The sequence below is a fragment of the Mercenaria mercenaria genome, chromosome 10 (genome assembly GCF_021730395.1).
Source record: "Mercenaria mercenaria strain notata chromosome 10, MADL_Memer_1, whole genome shotgun sequence".
Classification (NCBI taxonomy): Eukaryota; Metazoa; Mollusca; class Bivalvia; order Venerida; family Veneridae; genus Mercenaria; species Mercenaria mercenaria.
This window is the reverse complement of record NC_069370.1, coordinates 47,850,440-47,873,051: the sequence shown is the minus strand read 5'-3', so window position 1 is coordinate 47,873,051 and position 22,612 is coordinate 47,850,440. Positions and strand designations below refer to the sequence as shown.

The window sequence follows — 22,612 nt, the reverse complement described above, 5'->3', positions numbered from 1 at the left end:
CTGTGTCATCTTCTCATTTTGTCGTGATTCTAAAAGAAAGTTAGAATTGTTTATCCCGGAAGTAAACATGTATAACGCTGTGTGAGGACTGCGCGGTCATGAGAATTACATACGCAATGCAATTGCACTTGGGGTTTATGTAACTAAAAGAGAATAAACCACGGACAGTCTTAAAAAATTTAATTTTGAATACATGAAGAAAATCGATAAATAAGATAGAAAATTGTTAAATCGCCGTCGTATATATACGATATTAAAAAGGGAGAACATTCTCAATATGGCTTTCAAAGCGTAGAATCTTCGCAAATTCCGATGAACTGAGAATGGTGAACGGCTGCATTTTATTACAAAACTGGGCATGTTGTTCGATTTTTTATTCACTCAAGTGTTCATGTCATCCGCTTAATTGGTGCAAACTTAATCGGTTTGATAGTTGACTGACCAATTTTACACGCTTGTTATGCAAACAATCTATTTTTGACACGGTACTGATTGCCTAATTGTCACATGTCTTCATGTATTCAAACTTTTAACAAAGCCGATACGCAAACAAGTAAGCCAGCAAACAATTATTGATTTTTGACACAGTTGTCATGGCAAAGGTGTTAAAGTACAATGTACAGGTACATGTAGTTTTAACGCTGGTTATGATCAAAAACATCCGCGGACTCGGAATTTTCTGGGGTAAAAAAAAAAAAAATTTTTTTTTTTTTTTTTTTTTTTAACCCAAGAAAATTCCGGAGCCAAGAACCTACCGCGTTATAACGAATACCGCGGTATATCGAGTAGCGTTATAACGGGTTTCGAGTGTACTTTTTCTGCTTTTTTTTATAATTGTGTTGCATTAGAGATACTCAAGGAGCTTCCTGTATTGTGGAGCAAAACTAGTGACAACTCAATTCATCACGAGCTTTCCTGCAGTACAGCCTGTCTCTATCTGTTAATCCATTAATTGCATTCAGTTGGCAACTGCAATAAATGCCTCTCTAGTAGCCAGAAAACCTCTCCGCAGCAAAATCTGTCTAAATACTTCTAAGATTAATAATGTGAGCTTGCTACTGGTTGGCCCTTTAATCATGAGCAAAATGGCTCCTTCCCAATGCATGTTGCTGTACATAACAACTTTGCTTTCAAGCTATGGAGCCAAAGTGTTTTATTAGACATTGTGTCTTTTATTGTTTAGCAAAGATCTTCTCCCATCAGCTGTTCCATTAACTCCATTAATCTGACTGATTAAATCCATATGAATTTGACTTTCAGCACTTTTACTTGTTGAAAATAATTAATCATGTTTGCTTGGAAACAATATAACTTGAGAGATTTTGCATATTGTTCAATTTCCATTTTCATATACTCAACATGACTCGTTGTTGTGATTTCGAGGTACAGATGCCAAAATCTTTTCAAAGGGAAATAACTGTCATAAATCTAAATCTAAATCTAAATAAGGAATAACTGCTACTACGGTAGTTAAAAGTGTGAAATGCCACATAATCGGGGTGTTCAATAAATAACTGGACAAGTTCAAATTACGTCAAATTATCAAGGTGACATCATTTAAACTAAGCTGCTTTCCTAGTAGTGACATTGCTTTCAAAATGATAAATAAATAATGTTCATGTCTCGAAACTGATGATTTTAAGTATTGAAAGTATTCAAAGTAAATGTGTTCTAATCTATCAAATTGTCAAAGATAAGCAAACTTTGGCCAGAAATAAAGATTTTTGAGTATTAATTGAACAACCCTCGTACATGTACCGTAGCTGTGGAACATACTTGCAATTTGCATCCAGAAACTATTATTCAAAAGCTTAATGGCATTTCATTATGAACAGTCAGCAAGACACCAGTTTTAAATTTAATTCAAAGATGAAAAATTAGGGCATAAAAATGGACAGACTTAAAGGAACCATTTCTACTCCCATCTTTTTTTAAGAAAAAGAATAGACTAATGGATACCATTTCATCTTTTAATTAAAGTACTTGTATTTTTATCTATTTAAGCATCAACAAGAGCCCATGCATCAAGTGCCCATGCAGAAGGCCTAAGTTTCAAATAAATCTCAGTCGGAATAACAATAACCTAAACTCTGTTTGTCATTGCTCCTGATGTGGTATTCGCAAATAATGGTTCATCAAAGATTTAGTCTACATACCTGCCAAAGCTGATGGCTCCGCCCTCTTTACTCCAGCGCACCTTGATTGGTGGATCTCCCATGACATCACAGAAAAACTGGGCATCCTCACCCTCCTCAACGTCAACATTCTTAGGTAACTTATGAAAAACCGGCACATCTGAAAGTAATCAGAATGCATCAAATTTTTCAGACTAAACCATAAAAGAATCAACTTAGTCTATCAGTCTCGTTTTTGTTTCCTACTTGCATGAAATCACAACTGTAAAGATTTGCTACGTACAGTTTTGCTACGTCTTACCCCGTAATCAGTATCTTGGACTGAAACAATACTTCCAGTTGACTGGAGAGCATGACCTGACTTAAACCTAGACTTACCTAGGACTCGTAACTGAGCGGGTCTGCTTTGCCTTTCACCACCAGTGTTGATTGCCAGACATAAATATTCTCCAATGTCTATCTTCTCTACAGAATCTATTTCGAGATTTCCTTCCTCTGTTATATGTATCCTATCATCAGTTTGGACAAGTTCTCCGTTCTTTCTCCAGATCACTTTAGGGTCCGGTTTTCCCCTTGGCGGGCTACAATGAAGAACAACCTTCTGACCAACAGCAGTTGTAGTGTCTGACGGCTCCTCTACAAAGTTGTCCTTCAGAACTGAAAGATACCATACTAAATGTAATCAACTTTATAATCAAGGAAAATATTTTCTGTTAGTATGTCACACTGATGTTTAAGTCATACAGTTGCTTTCCCCACTTTACCATAGAGGAAGACTCCAGTGACCCACTAACATTGACCTTTTGGCATTAAGAATGTTATTTGGTTTCTACTCAATTGCTGTTTGCAGTAATTTTCTTTAAAAACTCTAATTGTATGCTGCTTTCTGCTTGATTTGAGCCTCTTAAATCTTTTAGGGTTGTGCATATTTTTGTAAACCTGTTCAATTAAATATTTTTTTGTTTTTTGTTACAAAAATATTTGCATTTAACAATGGGCAATAAGAATTAAAATTTTATCATCTTTTATATGTACTTTTTTGCACGAGATTAAGGAGGTCAAACTCCACATCATTTTAAAAGTTTCTCATCGATTCGAGCCCTTTGTTTGGAAGGTCATTAAGTGTTAATGTTTGCATATTCTATTTCCATAAAGCAAATTTCTATCAAGATTGACTTCTTGTTCACTCATTACAACAGTCGAAATATGCTCAGGATGCTTTTAATTTGAAATTTGGGCTCACAATATTACCCAGTATGTAATTTCCTTTTGAAATAAACAATTTTTGATGCAAAATATTAAAACAGGTATTTACTCAATTTTTCAGTGGTTTCATGACTAATATTTTCCAAGGCATTTTAAAATGTACACACACAAAAGTTTCTGATGGAAGAACATGCTACACGAGCATGAATTTTACTAAAACACAAGGGCTCGAATCGATGGGAAAGCTCAAATCGACGAGAAACAGGCATATATACATGGAACAACATCAACTTTGAGAGTAACAACACCATATTCACAAGCATAATTCATGTTAGTTTAAATACAAGCAATATTTCACATGGCTTTGTATCTTATTATACAGAATGCAAGTTTATTTACAGTACACGTAAATTTTCTTATTTGTGCACCCATCAGATAACTGTACAAAAGAACATCAAAATATAGGCAGCAGCAGGCAGGCCCAGAAATCAGGAAGTAGTAAGAATAGTAAGCCCAGAATAAAGACAGCAGCGTGCCGAGAATATAGGCTGCAGCAGATCAAAATACAGGCAGCAGCAGACAAAGAATACAGGCAGCAGCAGACAAAGAATACAGGCAGCAGCTTGCCTAGAATACAGGCTGCAGCAGATTAAGAATACAGACAGCAGCAGCTCCAGAATAAAAACAAGTGTACTTTGCTGAGAAGATCTAATACTGCTGATTTCATTCATCAGCTTAAGAAGAATAGCAATCAAATGAAGTTCTCATTTCATATGGCGTCAACTTTATGTTCATGTAAAAATCAGCCTCCCTATTATCATTCATATTGTACAATAGGCAAAATATACAAGACTCCAGTTACATCCCGGAATGTTTATTACTTATTAGATTGTATCATTTGATCTGCCTTATTATATCAATAGCAACTCTATTATGGCTATTCTACTTTACTCACAAAAGAATCCTGGACTATTGACAATAATTGATCCCCTCTTACATCGATTTTTTCTTGTCTGTATCAATTAAGACTAGACTGTATTAGGAGCAATTGACGGATTCCAATATGTTTGTTTATGTGTAACAATGTTTTGTAAAACATTTTACCAGTATTTAAGGTATACCTAAATTAGCACCAACAATGTTCCTTGATTTCTTTTAAGTTCTAACAATTTTCCAATTAGATGTCCCCTTCAAAAGATAAGTCTTGCAAAGACAGAGTTTTTGGATGAGCCTCCTGTACCAGCGATCAATTAGTCAAGTACTTGTGCTTACTGTACTCATCTCTAAATGGGAAGGCAAATATTTTGTTCAAACAACTAATTCTGTTCCTGTAAGATTACATATAGACATCTAGTCTATTTCTAGAATCGAGCATTTATCTCTGGAACCGCTTTTGAGACTTGTAACCTAATAACTGTGCATTAAGGAACTATTTTTCTGTATCAATACAGCTACTAAACACGAGTTCCATTACAGAATTTGAGCCAAACTGGCTTCTTCTTTCCTATACTGATTACTAAAACTGAGAGCGGGTTTATTTCCGATAATGAACAATTATACAACAATTATCCTAATGTGTATTTTGTTTTCAGAAATATCACAGAATACGATACTCCTAGAACTATAAACATGAATATTCTAATACCTTAAAAGCACAGTGGTATTTGATACTGCATAAAATGCATATATTTTTCTGTTTTAGATTTATATCTCCTGCATAAATGTAAATGGGACAAAACCCTTCTTACTTATCGTGACCGGGATTTTTTTATATATATTTTTTATTAATACATTATTTGGGAAACTGGGAAGAGGTGGATTTTACTTTGTACTTTGGGGTTAATTTTACAAACTGGGGAGACTATACTTGGTTAATTATCTTGAGGTAATTGGGACGGGACATACTTTGTTGCTACAAAAGGGGATATTGCTTTCTTAGTGAAACTGGTGAATAAATAAAGACTTATTTTCACTGCAGGTATGGACAGTAACAATGTTTTTGTAATACGAAATAAGTACTTAACATTTTAACTCTTACTGTTTATTTGGGAAATTACAAAAGACACATTCTTTTCTTAGTGCAGTTAGGGAAGGAAACTGCTTTTCTGTAATAAATTTATGACCATAATCTCTTACAACTTCAATGCAATATGCAAACCAGACTTCAGACTGCAATCTTGGAGCAACCAGAAGGGAATAAAGACAAATTTGTACATATTGTTTATCAGGAAACTGCATTAATTCCAGAAATGTCTGCAATAATAGTTCCTTACAACATAATAAATCAGCACTCCTCACCAATAACACTGCTATATTACAGAATTTAATTCCTACAATAAACTTCACTTCTGCATGGAACAAATTTAGAATTTCCGAAAACCTCTTATCAAAGAAACTGTGGAAACAACCTTAGCTTGTTTTAAAACCATCTACTGAGATAAAGCAATTTCAAAGAAATATTCACGAAATATCAAAGTGAAGTATGTCAACCATACATCATAACAGTCATGGAAAGTGCATGTCAAGTGCTTAGAAAGGTTTCAGAAGAAGTAAATGTTAATACGAAATGTTTTGATGGCCCTCTGATAACCGTGGAAACTGTTTGACAACATTAAATATGATTACTGATGTGGCTTTTGCAAGATTAGAAATCACTTACATCACATCAGATAGAAATCTGGCCCCTATATACACACTGCTTACAAAAGAAAAGATAGAAATCTGGCTTCTGCAACAGAACAGAAGTTGGGAATTACAACAAAGATATTCCGTGTCAATGGGGGAGGGAGCTGGGGTCCTACTTCAGATAACAGTTTAGAGAAAAAAAAAATCAAGTGGCTCACTCTTCTTAAATTCATTTGAAGGAAATTGCAAGGATACGAGACACAAAGACAGATATTTGGGTACCATCAAGGGAAGCTAATGTGATTAAATCTAAAAGGACTTTGCCACAACTTACAATGCCAGAAACAACAGCTTCAAATTGAAAGCCTACACAAAATTAATGATGTTCATTAACCTTTAGCCTGATGGCGGCAAGTGATTCTGCCTTTGCGACCAGTACAGACCTAGATCAGCCTTCACGTCTGTGCAAGCTGATCTTGGTCTGCACTGTTCGCTATTCAGTCAGTAAATTTTCAGTGAAAAAGACACTCCTTTGAATAATAAGTGGTACTGCCCAAACTGAATAATGGACCAGTTCATTTTAGCAATCTAGCAAGGTAAAGGTTGGTACAAGAGAGCTGCTTACCCTTCAGTAAAAACTATTAAAATTATTGAGATTTTTAAATGCTTGTGTTCTCACAGTGGTTTTAACAGAATACATATTTATACCACATATTTCTAGCCAATATTTCTGAAACCCTCAGGATGTGATCCTTAATCTACTTGTATCTTTTATCTTCAATTTACTACATATCAAATGCTTGTATAAATGTTACAAAAAATGTTCAATTTCACAGAAACTGCCTAATAAATTTCTGCTTATTAAACATCAAAAAGTGTTAACAACTGTTTAGGTGTTAAAAAGTTGAGCACATTAATCAAAGTGGATATAATCTTACAGGAAAATCTTTCTTTCTAATCAGGCCCACACTGAAGAAAACTTCATAAAACATAATCTTTTCCAAACAATTAGAAACAAAAAGGCTAGAAACAAATAGGCAAATTCAGAAATATTTCCTGACAATATTTAGTAATATAATATTTTGAAAGAGTCCCAAGCCAAATGGTCCAAAACACCGCTCCTTGCCAAAGGCAGATCATGGGTCAAAGTTCTGTTACATGGATGGTTTTATAAAAGATAGCCTGTCACAATGTTCAAAGTTTTCACATTAGTGCCTTGCAGGGGATCATGAAAGTGCCAGGCTGTACCATTATATCTCACAGTGGACACAAACATTTAAAGCAGATCAGAGCTTATTATATATTTTGTAACTTGTTCAATCTAAGAAATACATTTTCTGAATGCCCCTAATATCTCTGAAAAATACAGCAAATGAGATGAAATTCCGAGATTCATAAATCGAGTTTTTAATTTTTACTAATTAAGTTAATCTGTCTGTCAAGCATTATCAGGAAAATAAAATTTGACAGCCAAGTTTTATTCAGGGACTTCAAATCCTGATGAGATATTAATCTTGGTGGAAAGAAAATTGAATCACCAGTAAAACATTAGGCTATCTCTAATAATCGGAACCAGGTTTCAGCCTCAATTATATACCATTTCAGAATTCCGCAGCAATGAAAGAATCATTAGCGACATTATACTCATGACTTTTCAGAGTACATAATTTATTATGGCTACCATATTATATTTTACAAAAATTTCTTAGTGCATATTTCTGGCTTTTTCTGCATTTTTTTTGGCAGTTGCTGATTACAGAACGATTACTAGGCAATTACTTTCGTGCTCTAGAGTTACGGGAGAAACTGAGATGACACATTTATTTGAGAAAACCTTAGTTCGCATGCCAAGGTACACAAAAAACAAGAGGTAGATACAATCTCACGCTAATGAAAAAGTAAATGAATCAGTAAGCAGACTTTTTTTCGAGCTGATGGTAAGTTCATTTTTTTTTGAGCCGATGTTAAGTTAATTTGCAGATATCTGCTCCGCTATTTTTTTCATGTTTGTAATGGAATGTAAGCAGCACCTCAGGATGAATGTTCTCTTAAAAACATAGCAACAAGTTTTCTAAAACAACCCTCGAATGCATCTTATCAACCAAATGTGCACAGCTTTTTTCAAATGAAAAATTACGCTTTTCTCGAACTTCTATGGCACATTAATTTTGCTAGAACAATTATAACTAGCCATCTTTGGACAGAAAGGTACGTTTTAAAACAAATTTCCATACCTGCTATCTGAATGTTTGCTGTTTTACTGGTAACTGAGCCATGTATATTTGTAGCGTTGCAGTAATATTCTCCAATGTCAGGATGGTTATTTTTGGAATGAATTACACGGAGGAAAAACAACTGCCCATTATCCAGTAACATCCGATGCGAAATTGGGTTTTCCCTATTAGTCTCCACAGGCTGACCGTTTCTGTACCAGGTGATCGTCGGTGGTGGGTCGCCTTCAGCTTTGCAGTTCAAGGTTGCCGGCTCATTCTTAGCAAAAAAGTCATCCTGAGGGTGTTCCGTAATACGAGGGTTGGAAGACAGTGACTGAAATCCTCGTGCAGTGTTGGCTGCATTTCGTACAGGATCTGCATTGGCAGATGGCTCTGGGTCAGCTGAAAATATTACAACAAGTAATATATAATCCTTAAAAACTTAAGAGAAAAACTGTTTCTACATTAGATATTTGATGTAATTAAGAGTAGGGACATGCAGGGTTACCGATATAACAGTATATTATGATTTCGTTGTAAAAAGATATGCATCGTGGTACAAAATTAAAAGTACGCAAAAGATGTAAAATGCAAAAAGGAAAAAACAAATCACTTTGACCTTCAAAATATTGGCGTCTCTACATGATGGCTATTCTAAACAGTTTACATAAACAGTCATTCTTCAGTCTTGTGGCTGTAATTGTGTACCTGTCCCATTTTTGTTACATAAAACACAGCACTTTTTTGCCTTGCTATAATGTACAGCCGATGTGTTAGTAAGATACATTGTTGTCTGCAATTTAGTGGTTGGAAGAAAACCATGTTAGTTTGGGGACAAAAAAAAAGGTAATATGAAAAAATCTCATTTCAGTTATTTTTGCTGCATCTATATATTCCTCAGAGTAAAACAGTGGCATGTCGTCGATTGATACGGCAGATGTTTTACTCAATTACTTGGAGATATATTAGGGAATACAATCATATCTTTTATGACAGCTTGGTAAACAGATGTGATTGTTGCAAATTTCTTCATGTATATTTGATAATCTCACTCAGTGGTGCTGGTATAGGAGAAAGACATATACAGCTCTACTCTGAAGTTCATTTGAAGCATCACTTTTCAAATAATAATATATCATGATATGAATCTCGATACAGTGTTATGGTATCATAATATTACCGAGATATGAAATTCCCAATAATACCCATCCCTAATTAAGAGCTGTCATAGTAAAAAGCTGCCATGAAATTTCTTGAAATTCTACAGTACTTTACAGTACATTTTTGCTATTGATTAACCTTAGTATCTATTTGAGTTGCTATGGAACAGATTTCTGCGGGGATTTCAGATAGATACTTTAATCACAAGAATGTGCCCAAGACTTTCAAACTGGTCACAGTGGTCCAGTATTGCTATTAAAAGAATCTTGACATACTATCATTATATATATTAAACACTGAAACAATCCGCTTTACATGACTAGTTGGCAATAGTTAATATAAAATGTTTACAAATAAAGCTTTCTACATTCATTTTTCAGAGCACTAAAATTAATTTTTAAAAAAATGTCTCTGAAGATTCCATTTTCTGTTTGTCCATATATGCAGAAACAATGATTCTTTGCAAATGATATGCATGTATTAAATATCTATCTTAAATATACAGGCCTATATGTTCTAAACATATGAAGTATCATGTTTAAATTAAATATTTCTGTATATGTATAAAAGTAATTACAACACTGCAAAAGTACTTTATACAGGGAGTTAACTCATGCAGTCATATTCCCAAAATCAATCATATTTAAATAGAGTTATCCTACAACAGAATCCAATATTAGTATCAATATACTAACCTTGTCCAAGAATTATACAGGAACATATCCAGATCCATTTGATTCCAGTAAAGAACATCTTCACTCCTAACTGTTAATTCCTTCACCCTTTTCTTCATATGGTTTATATGTTAATTTTATCCACATTTAAATTTCTAGATACTTCCACATCGATATCTATATTTATAGTGCGTGTATTGAAATTTTCACCAATCTTTTTTGTCTGAGAAAAAATCCCTGCGCTAGAAACTTTTAAGTCCTCTCTGGAATCTATCAGCAGATCTGAAAATAAAAAGATTTTTTACATTATTAATTATTTCAGGGATTTCTCAATCAATCTTTTTATTGTTCTCATAAATTGCTTTTTGATTAATAATGATAATTCATTGGGAATAAACACATCATCTCTCTAAAAATCCATTTTTAAATTTACAGTTCATGGAAATATGATCACGAAGGCAAATTTACTTTGGAAATTAATTACGCTTGTCAAAAAATTCATGTTAATACACGAGAAAAAATAGTGTCTGTCAAAGTATGAACAGTTAGTAATTGCGCACCAAGTGCAACAGAGATACAAACATTTATCAAAATTATGTCAATTCCAGAGTTAGCAACAGATGATTGATTGACAGCTGTCAACTACAGAATCATTTAACTTGTGTCCAGAATCTTACAAAATCAATGTTTACCATTATAAGTACAACAAACATATCAATTGTTTTATATCTTTGTCGAAGAATAGTTGGCCAGTTCCGGCAAAGCCTTCCATAACCAATTAAATTCTTTGATTGTGCATAAACAAATATATATATTCAGCATCTATATTTCCTTTAGACACTTTCATCAAACCCCATTTTATGCAAATTAAGGAGTGCCCTTCTTGTTTACGGCCTTCCATACTTATAGGTCTTTAACTGATTACTTAATCTAGTTTCACATAGAATTTTTTTTTTATATAATTTGCATCTATATATTTCCTTATGACCCTTTCATCAAACCCCATTTATTACAAAGTGCATTAGCAATAATGTAAAGTATACATGCTGACGCTAACAGAAATGAACTCCCAACAGTGCCAGTAAAATGTCCCTGAAAGTACCAAGTAATTGTCTCACTGCATTTCAAGAGGAAACTACTGCCTTTAATTGGCTCAAGAAATTCCAACAAGTTAAACAATTATCTGCTAACACATTCAAGTAATTATTATGATTAAGTCCATGTCATTTCCAATCAAACACCCATTAAAATGAGCAGTATAATGTGTCCTAGCTGTTAAACCACTTTCAAATACATGTAATATAGCTTAAATATGTGTGAAACTCTACCATTAATGTCCATTTACAAAAAAACTTACTGCCGGAAAAATGTACATTCCAAAAAATCCTTTCTGAAAATAATGACTCTCTGGTGTTACAGTGAACATGTGCACAACTTTTTTCTTGATTGAGAAAAATTGTGCTGTCACAGGCAAAAATGTGAAAACACTTTTACAGAATTCATAAAAGCATCTTTTACATCAAGAACTAATTTTCCAATACAATAACTGCACAACTCCATGAATCAAACTACTCGGAGAGACTAATGTAATTTGCATGGACACCAGTACAGCAAGACAAATACCTGCACATTTGTGCACATGCAACAATACAGTGGTCTCATTAATTAAAACAAACAATTAATTATTGACATGAACCACTGTCGCTGTCAATTACTTTCCAGACTTCAATCACTTTATATACATTACATTTATCTCTTATCACACAGTTATCACTTTCTCATACATACAGGTTACATCAACCTATTATGATAAGCCTTTATAACCTGTTATCATCCGAAATATCATTCATACATTTATCTTAGCACTGCTAGCATAAATCTTGCAGAGAAATTTTGTGATTTGCCATTAACCAGAATAATGAATAAACATAATATGCATTCTTTCTACCAAGTGCAATATTTCTATCATTTTTTTAACATGATTTGATTTACAGCTAAATTAATGTTATTATTCTGCATTCTTTCATAAATGAGTCCCAATTTAGATCATCTTCATCAGTGATGGGATCTTTGTTGCTTGTGGGGGCATTACGTAATGCAGCATACATATTACGTAATTTACATTGTTTCGGCAGGTTAATGTGTCCATTATGGTATCTTGTGTAAATATTGGTATAATACTTAGTGCCAAATCATGCCACTTCAGCATCAGTGAACAATACAATTAATGTCATTCTGCATCTACTCATTGACCAATCAAAATGCAGATATTATTAACAAATAAGATCCTTTTACATGTATACTTTAACATCTGTCACAAGGGTAATTATTTCACAGCAATTCTAGAAAAAAAAAATTACATTGTTTAGATATCTTTTGTTTTGTTTTTGTTGAGTTTAACATCCCATCTACACAAGGTTATATGGCAACTTACATTACTTTGATAAAAAAAATGCCAATATGATATGAATAATTTCAAAAATTAATTCAATAACTCAAGCTTTTGGATTTTAAATTCCATTTTCAATATCTTATTCGACGTTTTACACCAAAGTAACAGACATATCAGTAAACCAGCAATGGTAACAACAATGTAAATTTAATAAGAAAAATAATTTATTACCATTTGTTAAATCCAAAGCAACTTTTAAAAACTTTCAAAACTCCCTGATTCATTATACTCAAATTACATTTTGAATCATATCAAACCAACAGTAACAAAATAAAATTCTCTTAAGTTCCTGTTATGTGTGAAACACTTAGTAAACAAATATTTTCTCAGGGAATAAAACATGCCTTGTAAGTTATCACACCTCATAACAATGTTTGTATTGGCCTGCAGTCATTGAGCCATCCATCAATGTCCGACTATACCCTGACATATCAATACCAGCAACTATTATAGGACCCTCTAGTTACTAATCACCATCTACCAATGTCTTGTTTCTATACCCTGACATATCAATACCACCAACTAGCACCCTCTAGTTACTATCACCCTCTACACTTAATTATTTGCTGTTCTATTCTGTCAACCTTAAGTTCTCAATACCACCAACTAGCACCCTTAAGTAACTGTCACCCTGTACACTTATTTATTTGCTGTTCTATTCTATTCATTTCTTTCACATATAAATACATTTATGTCAGTATGAGAGATATACCATTTATGCATTAATTCCCATTGGATACATCACAGAAAATATTTTTTATCATTCTCTAGCTATATAGAATGCACTGCACCTCTGACATGTCAACCTTTTTAATAATTTTCAAAATATAAGTTTTCTTTAAAAAAAATATTTTTTTTTTTTTAGCAATTAATATGACTCACAAAATATGAAGGAAAAAAAACTGTGGACATGGTACCAGTTAATTTATACTCGACCAGGCGAGGTAACAGTGACTGTATGATGTAGCAACAGCTGCAAATGGCAGGTTTCTCAAGTTTCATACAGGATATGTGTGACATAATGTGAATTATATCATTCCCATAACATGATCAGATACGCTAACCTAATATTCATCAATTATTTACACAAAAAGATCTGTTCCACTAGTTCGGGTTTTTTTTCCCCATTTTCCTACGATACTATTTCATTTACGCCCAAATAAAAAGAGAATAAAATTCGTTTAGCAATAGACATGATGTTTATTTTACAGACTCGTAGACTCGGCCAAGATGAACGAGGTGTCAATGGCGGAGTAATTTTCTCTCTAAATATTTCATAAAACCATTTAAATCTGTGTAAGTAAACACAATTTCATTTATTATTCAACAGATTTCAGATGTAAGCCAATTTCTCCTCAATAAAACACTCAATTGCAGTATTACTTGCCAGGGTATTAAAAAGTGATTTAAAAAACCTTTAACTTGATCCATCAAAACCCATTTATTACACGATAATAACTGTTTTGTATTAAACGAGAATGAATGAAAAATCTGTAAATCTGCCATAATTTCACTGAATCTATATCTACAGTAAATTACTTTTTTATAATTCATAGAATTTTAGTAAAAAATTTTATATAAATAGCTCGAGATAATTTTCTGACATTGTACAGGTATGTTATCTCTAGCTATTAAACACAAAACAATGGTGCTTTTTAAATAACAAAAACATCAGAACAAAATCGAATCACATAGAAATTGTTCAAATAGCCCTTAGACATGTATTTCTTTACATTTTTATCAGTTTTTTTTTTCTTTCTTTTTTTTTTTTTTTTTAAATATGTGTGGCCTCTCTAATACACAATTATACTTATCATATATGCTACTACGTAGGTAAAGATATAAAATATGGAAATCAAATAAATACATACAGATTTAAAAAATCAACAAAAATATCTTAATTTTACATTCTATAACAAAATGCTATCTAATAACAAAGTTTAAATTTAAAATGGCCATCATCTTTAGAAATCATTATATGACCACAAATAAATTTTGACAAATATATATCAATTATTAAATTAAAACAAACTGTATCCTGCCTGAGGGAGCTTTCATATCCAAACAACAAAAATCTTTCCAATTTTGAAAAGAAATTAATGCAACTGAAAAAATAATAGCTGAAAGTAAACAACTGTCATTGTACGAAAGTTCAATATCCTTTCAACAAGTAAACCATTTTAAGTTTTCTTTTATTATACACAAACATAAAAGTGCTGAGTTTTTGTTCAATTTTAAATCTCACTAATGCAATTAGTTATTTGAAATGTTTCCAATGGAGGTAGTAAAGTTACTTCTTTTATTTAGCTTAGTGTCTTTTCAAATTGTACTTCTCACAGTAAAGTGCTAAAACTCAACTTGAAATACCTAATCCAATCCTGAAAAAATAACTTGCATTGACCGGTAATCCCAATTTTAAGTGGTCACAGATCATTCTGAAGCCCTCCCTGTAATCTTTTTATTGTTGATTTTTTAATCTTAATAAATCCTTTGGAATGCTTTTTGAAAGTAGCGGACACGCTGTCTAGAGCCCGATTATTTTTTCTTTTAAAAACGAGTCAGCATTATTTTGTGCAATATGGCTTTAAACACTATTTTAATCACTGATAAACTGTACTAAAAAGTTAATTGAAAAGTCATTGTAATTAAAATAAATCAACATATTCAGTGTGACTGACTTTGGTATAAAAGAATACAGTAGGCACTGATATCACAGAACCTGCATAAAGCAACAAAGAATTATTATACAAATTTGTACATACATGTATATATTTCACCTTTTAGATTATTTCATTTTTACTCAAAAAGTATACAAATTCAAACCAGCATGTATCGCGCCTAACAATACCTTCGACAAGACTCAAACCTAGAGGTCTAGTATTTGCTTCCATCTCTGCTTATCCCAGTGCCATTTCAGCATGTTTCAGATGCTAGCATCACTAGTTCTAAATTATATGACATATCAAGAGCCCTTCTACTTTCTAATCTTACTTTAATCTGATTGCAAAATGCATACAGAATATTTGTAATTTTGTAATTTCTTCTACAAATCTCTTTCATGTCAACCAAATTTGTTGCAAAGTACACTCTTATTGCAAAACGCAAGAAAAATGTCAAGATTTTAGGAGAAAATGCTATTACAGAAGTTCGGAACCATCAAGAAAATTTCTCCAATATTGATTGGAGAACATCTTAAGATTGTGTGACCCAGGAGTATAAGACTGTACGGAACAGTTTCTCCGATATGCTCCTCTGGTTTTTAGACTGCCTTATAAATAAAGACGATTGCATAAAATGGAAACATATCTCGAGGCAGAGCGAAAACGTCTCGACAACAGACACGTCCTAAGTCATTAATGAAACTGCATCTATTGACCAACTATGTAATGATCACAGCAGAGGAGAACAAAATGTTGTGGTAGAAAAGATTCTTATCCTCAGATTTTATTAATTCAATGCAAAGTGTTCATTACAGCTGTATGAAGGTTTTCCCTGACTGTTCAGTTTTAGCTGTTCTACCTATACAGAAACAACATATCAGGTATGGGGCAAACTTAGGTTAAACCCTGCCACCAGTTCGACCCTACCAATCAGCCGCTCCTTGCTGCACAGGGCACATGTGTCTGCAGTAATATCATGGTGTATATTTTACTTACACAGACTGTGACTGAAGAATTGGTACTGTCTAGATCGGCAGCAGGGATTCATCAAACACATTTCACCGGAGAACTACATCAATGTTCCCGAATGAGCAGCTGTGCCCAATAAAGAATCCAGGATGACAGAGAATAGCTGGCACAGTCTGCTCACAAACTCAACTGGTTAACCAAACAACTAGAGCACAAAATAATCTGGCAGTGGTAACTTCAAATCCCAGGTAAAGCATATATGACTGTCCATTAAATTTTAGTCCATTGTACTTATAACCACCTATACAATGTCTATATAACGTTACTATACTGATGCTGTTTTACCTTTAGAAAGTTTCAGTTAACAGGACCAACAGAAAGTATATAAATGCACTATATCTACCTACTAACCCTTTCACAACTGATTCTGCTTTTGCGACAAGAGTAGATCATGATCTGCCTGTAGTCTGATCAAGATCTGCCCTGTTCGCCATTCAGTCAGTATTTTTTTGTAAGAACCCCTTTTAACAGTTAATGGTACTGTCCAAACTGAAAGAGGGCCAATTTCATTATAGAAATTTAGCAGGGTAAGGGCTAACAGTTGTTTATTTACAATGCACTTTCCCACAGTATTATACAAACCACAGTTATTCATTTGTTTTTTGTTTGTTTTTTCATGAACAATTAAGGAAAAGTACTTTTAGTACTTTAAAGATAAACAATCAAAGAGAAAAAGTCACGTTTAATTCAAGTGCACTCTCAAGTTCGACGCTTCTGTATTGTTGCTCTATTTATGTAAGTCACTACCATATCTTTAATATTATATCAATATTTTAAGGAGTTCCTTTTTCTCCCAGCTCATTTAATCCAATTTGTCTCCAACTTGGGGTCTAATTAATTTCCCAGACAAGTTTACTTCCCTTAGACTAGAAGCATTGTGACAGATTAGTGACAAGATGGCTGGCTCAATTAGATGTCAAACATTTTGTGGTATCAACCAAAGAAATCTTACACATAACTTATTTTAATACAGGGAATATCAAGATGACTTCCAATCTCAATCAAATATGTCCACAGTTCCCTTGAAACGACTAAACAGAACAAATATTGTTTTAGGCCAATCCTTTAAATGTGAACAAAATCCCACTGGACAAAATACCTGTGCCCAATTTGACCAGGTAGACAGAATCCCTTATCTTTGCAATTATATCCAAATATTCACTTCATTCCACTCTGACATCTTTTCCAAAATCGTTATTTGCTTTAATTTTTTTAAAAAATATTAAAGAAAGGACTTTGTTTGCCTTTGCTCAAATTGAGCAGGAGAGATTTTGTATGGGATTGAGATTGGGGGGTGGGGGGTGAGGGGGGGGAGGATTTTGTCCTACACTCCTATATGCACTGTTGAGGACATTATTGAACACTTTTATCCAGATAAATCTAAAGGAAGGGACTGTTCATCATTACTTTATGCAAAATTTACCCAGATTTGCATATGTTCAAAACTAGTATGTTTGCATTTTTTAAAGTAAATTTGAAAATCGTTACTGGCAAATCTCAAACTGACTGCATATATAACAGCCCGGTCTGTAGATTTCCAACAAAGAAATATTGGTTTTGGCAAACTGAAATCTGTTGAAAGACTGAAAACTCATGATCAAAGTTGAGAATTGTTCCATTGTTATCAATAAATCCACACCTTTACATTATACAGTCAGTAATTGTCTGCAGAGTTAACTAAAATTCTGCTACCATTTTAGTTTCTAAAATACGTCACAATACCTGTTTACTTGTATAACTTGAAAAATTTCTACATGTTTCTATGGAAAGGTGCTATTTTCTTGCTAAGTGTATTCTTTTTAAAAAAAATTAAATCTGCTGATATGTATGTTTGGTTATGCTGACTCCAGGGGTGTGTTACATTCACTGCCAAAGTAAGCACTAACAGACACACAATCGGACAACAAATGACAGATATAACTGAAATATGCATTTCACAACACTGAGGAAGATAAAAAGTCATGAAGAAATTTACCTGGAACTTTTCAGAGTATTCTGAACAGTAAAAAAATCAGAAAAACACTACTCTTTATTGCACAGTAACTAAAAACTGATGACGTTATGCACAGTAAAAAAACCTGGTAACTGATGATTTATGTGCTCTTTTACACGTGTAACAAAACTACATTTCTTTAACTCTATGAATGAAATGTATCTTTATATATCTAATGAAGGCATTTTTAAGGTAACCCTGCCCCCAGGTCAGAGGATGGTGTTGTGAAACCTTGGGATGAGAGGAATGTTTTGATAATAATGGTGTTGTAACACCTAAATGTACCAAATATCAAACCTTAGTCTTTTGAATTTCTGAAATTTCTGTTAAATTTTGCAAACATATTTACACAACTGATGAATTCAACTGTATTAAAGCAGGAATTCTGTATGATCTTTTCATTATTACAAACATTGTCATAGAATGTTATAATGCACCATCATTTCCATAGAAACTGCCCCTGGTTTGTCACCAATACATTACACACATGATATGAGGAGAATATTAGCACTTTATTGTGGTCAGTTACTATGGCTGTATGATTGCTTTTCACACTTCACAGGTATCACAATAATATGGGAAATGCCAGCATCAATGGCAATATGATACAAAGATAACAAATGAAGAACTTAATAGGAAATAATCTAGGAGACTAGGACATTTTGCAATGCAAACTGATTACTATTTTTGGACCACCCTTTAAACTACCCATTGCCAATTTTTGTATTTTGCAAATGACTAAAATGTACTTGTTGGATTTTTGAAGCAACCTGTCTGCTATATTTTTCTGTTACAGTTTTTGTTGCGGGCCTACTTTGCGATGCATGGCTCTCCGGCTGTGTTTGGGGTGCTCTGTGCTTTCGGGAAATCTACCTTGCGTTTTATTTTTATAATCAGAAGAGAAGCAAAGTTTATAATGTATCTTTATAGGAAAATAACTATTAAACACATGAGAAATGAAAATAAATATGAACTGGAATGCCAAATATGCACATAGAAATCACTGTACGAGTCAGACCTAGGTATATGCCTGCAACAAACCTGGTCACTTTATAAATTCAACATTTATAATTTATTACATTATGTATGATGCTTTAATATTAATATCATTATGAACCATTAACTTAAGTCCGTTACTGGACATATTTACAGATAATCTGAAATTTTGAAAATTCCATAATATAATTCATTCATTCTGGCACAGTACGATTTAGTACTGTTTTATGTGGAAGTTTATTAAATTTTGATGGAGGTCCGCGTGGGATTTTGATATTTTAATCACCATTAAATAGCTCCAGAACAGGAAAAAATTTGGTGGGAGTTTAAATTAATATCATCTGTTGAAAGTGATCTTTTTTTTTCAATTATATTTTTCTATTTACTTTGAAACTAAAGCTATGTATTTGTTAGTACTTTTGTCATTTCTACTGCTAGCAGTTGTACAAATATCAATTCAAATGCTCAGTTTATTTCTGGTTATAATAATCAGAAAGGCACAAAAATGCAGGGCAATTTGCCCTTCCCACCTCTACCACACTCATTTTAACATTGTCACAGTATTAGCACACTGAGGAGAGATCTCAAAATACACCATTTTAAAGTGTGGTTAATAGAAAGACCTGACTCCAATCATTGTTCCTATTTTGGATTGATTTAGCTGGAATTAAATTCTGTTTACAGGGCCTTGTTTGTTGTGTAAAACGTTCTATATTTCAGGTTTTAATACAGCTCTAGTTTACCTTGAATAAAAGTTCAGTTTCCCTTTTATGATGTAAAATAGCTGTTTATTATGTGTGAAAAGTGACTGAAACATGAAACTAATACAAAAAATGTAATGCAAACTGTCCAATTATACCAGTTATTTTATACACTTGATGCAATTTCAAGTTACTTTTAAAGAAATACAATACTGAAATATGTGCATCAAATATTTGTAAATTTAAGAGCATTTGACAACAGTAATGTATTATCTACCACAGGGCACGTATTTCCTTCCCATTCAAAACTGACACAGCGCACTACCCCTTTAATTACTGCTTACATACAAGATAAACGGCTTCGCATTTTTCTCCAAATTAGTTTTTCAATATTTTTATTCCCGCTGTTCAGTTATAACACAGTCAAATCAATACAAATATCCTCTAAAATGATACAATTTGGTCAATATCAATTAGTGAATATCAACATTAGCACATCCGTCATATTTCAATTCAAGAGAGAGTATTTTTGTTGGTGCCTTTTAATGATTATCGACATTAATAGTAAAACATGTTTGTATTGTAAACAGTTAAACCATGATAAATTCTTAATTATAGTTCTATGTCAATCTTTGATTTGTATGTGCTTGAACTGAAACAGAACTATTCTACAATTATTTTTTCAAAACCAGAAATTTATGTTTAGGCTGTAATTAAAAATTGTTTGCAGTAACACGACCCAAACTTTTTTGTGTTGGTAGGTAGGGAATCTTTTTTTTTTCTGCATATAATCATACAGGGGAAGTAAAAAAAATTCATTTGACTGGCCAGAAAGAAGTTGGCTTGCAGTGATTTTCACTGGTAGGTTGTTTTACTGCAAACAAATGGGGTTTTTTAATGATAGCTGAATAGTTTCAAAATATACTTTAAAAACGCTGTATGTATAAAATATATACCTTAAACTACAGGAGAATTTCTTATGTAGATAAAAAAGTTCCCTGAATTCTTCCCAATGTCTCAAGAATTCCCCTATGAGGTTTAATCAGAGTAAGTAAGCACACTTCTCTGCAGCTGACATTTTACACAAGCCTTAATTGAACCCCTGGGATACTATGTGATCTGCAACTTTCACACAACTTTCCTCAAACTTCAAAATTATTGACTTTACTTCACAGTAAAAATTTAAAATTTGTCTGAATTCAAGTGACCTTTTCTGTAAATGTGAGCAATGTATGTACCTGTTATTATATTGCTAAAATGAGTAACCTTACCAGATTTCCTTGTGAGAAAATGGTAATAATTTTTTCAGAGCTGGCCTTAAATCCTTGTATGTTTTATACTTTATAATATATGTTTATTTGGTATACTGCCTAAAAGATCTTTGAAAAAGGAAATGCACTTAAGTATTCCTTTCTAACATTGAAAATAATGAAATAATGAAATTTAAGAATCTGCAAAATTATTATTCCCCTAGATGGTCCATCAGTTAATATCACAAATGGTATTGGACCACATTACAAAATCATATAATTTTGTGAATGTATGTGTTTTGGATGAAAATCATTCTTTCAGTGTGGTTTCTAAATTTAAAGAGGAGTTAAACTTGAGTATTAATTGTTTATCTTGGATTGTGGCAACATGGAAAATACAAGAAATAATTTAAGTCCCTGGAAAACACATTGCTGAAGTCAGATCTGGAAGCTGACATCATCAAAACATTTTGGACAGTTATTTTAATTACCAGTCCTTAGATCATACCAAATCAAGGACTTTGGTACTATGTAATAACAAGCTTATTGCTCAAACTATGTGAAAGTCTAGAAAATTGTCACAAAATATTAATTCCCCTAAATACTGTTATAAATTTCAAATAATATTAAACCAAACCTATACAAATCAATGTATATAACTTCTTTATTTACATAAAAAAATATAAATATTTTATACAAACTGTTTCCATTCAATGTTTAAATACTCCAGGGTTATATTTTGATATGTCACAGTAACATCCATCGATTACAGAGGCTAACAATGTTATGATATAGCCAGTCAAGGAGATATATCTCGTTATCTGTAACATCCAACTTCTCCCACATATGAAAAATTACTTCAATAGATAACCTTTATCTCTAGGTTTCAACACACCATTTAACATCCTTTAAAAAAATATATGAAGAATGACGATTGCAAAAAAAAAATATGAGATATCCTAATATACCTTTTTTAAATCCACTTTTTATACGTCCTTAGAAACGAACTTTACTTCTAATTGAATATCTGTTATTAGAAATGTATATCCGCTTTAAAAATAGCCATACAATATAAGGTTAATTTACTTGCAGCTATATTTTTCCCCATACTAGACAGACACCCTACTATTCTACTGCTGTTCAATGAACAACTGACTGACAGATTCGTGTGAAATGAACATGGATCCTTCTCAACCAATCAGATGTCTGCTTTTTCTCACAAGCCAATTTGTGCTCTACAATATTTTTGTGACTACAGTATTGAAGATAATATGAGTAAATGAGTTTTAAGACCTACCAATAATAAAACCTATTTCTCCTTTTGACAAAAAAAAAATGTAGCTGTAAAGACATAAATGTCCTTCGACAAACTAAGCTTATTACAGCGATAGACAATTTTATGGTTTAAGTACCGAAACCGAATATAACTATTTCTTTAAACCACTTGTATATATGAACTCGAAGAATTTTAATTACAAAAGAAAACAAAATTTTGGTTGGGATTGGACAAATTCACA

At 32.7% G+C, this 22,612-nt stretch overlaps 1 protein-coding gene across 1 annotated transcript in view; it reads right to left on the bottom strand.

The window, feature by feature from the left end:
- LOC123561677 (roundabout homolog 1-like) overlaps positions 1-22,351 on the bottom strand; it is a 61,260-nt gene extending 38,909 nt beyond the window's left edge. The window contains exons 1-5 of the mRNA XM_053516902.1: positions 22,064-22,351; positions 10,036-10,296; positions 8,201-8,581; positions 2,514-2,792; positions 2,157-2,295 (exon numbers count right to left, since the gene is read on the bottom strand). Of these exons, the coding sequence (XP_053372877.1) occupies positions 2,157-2,295; positions 2,514-2,792; positions 8,201-8,581; positions 10,036-10,093 (857 nt within the window). The 5' untranslated portion in view covers positions 10,094-10,296; positions 22,064-22,351. The remainder of the gene's footprint in view (positions 1-2,156; positions 2,296-2,513; positions 2,793-8,200; positions 8,582-10,035; positions 10,297-22,063) is intronic.
- Between the last annotated feature and the right edge of the window lie 261 nt (positions 22,352-22,612).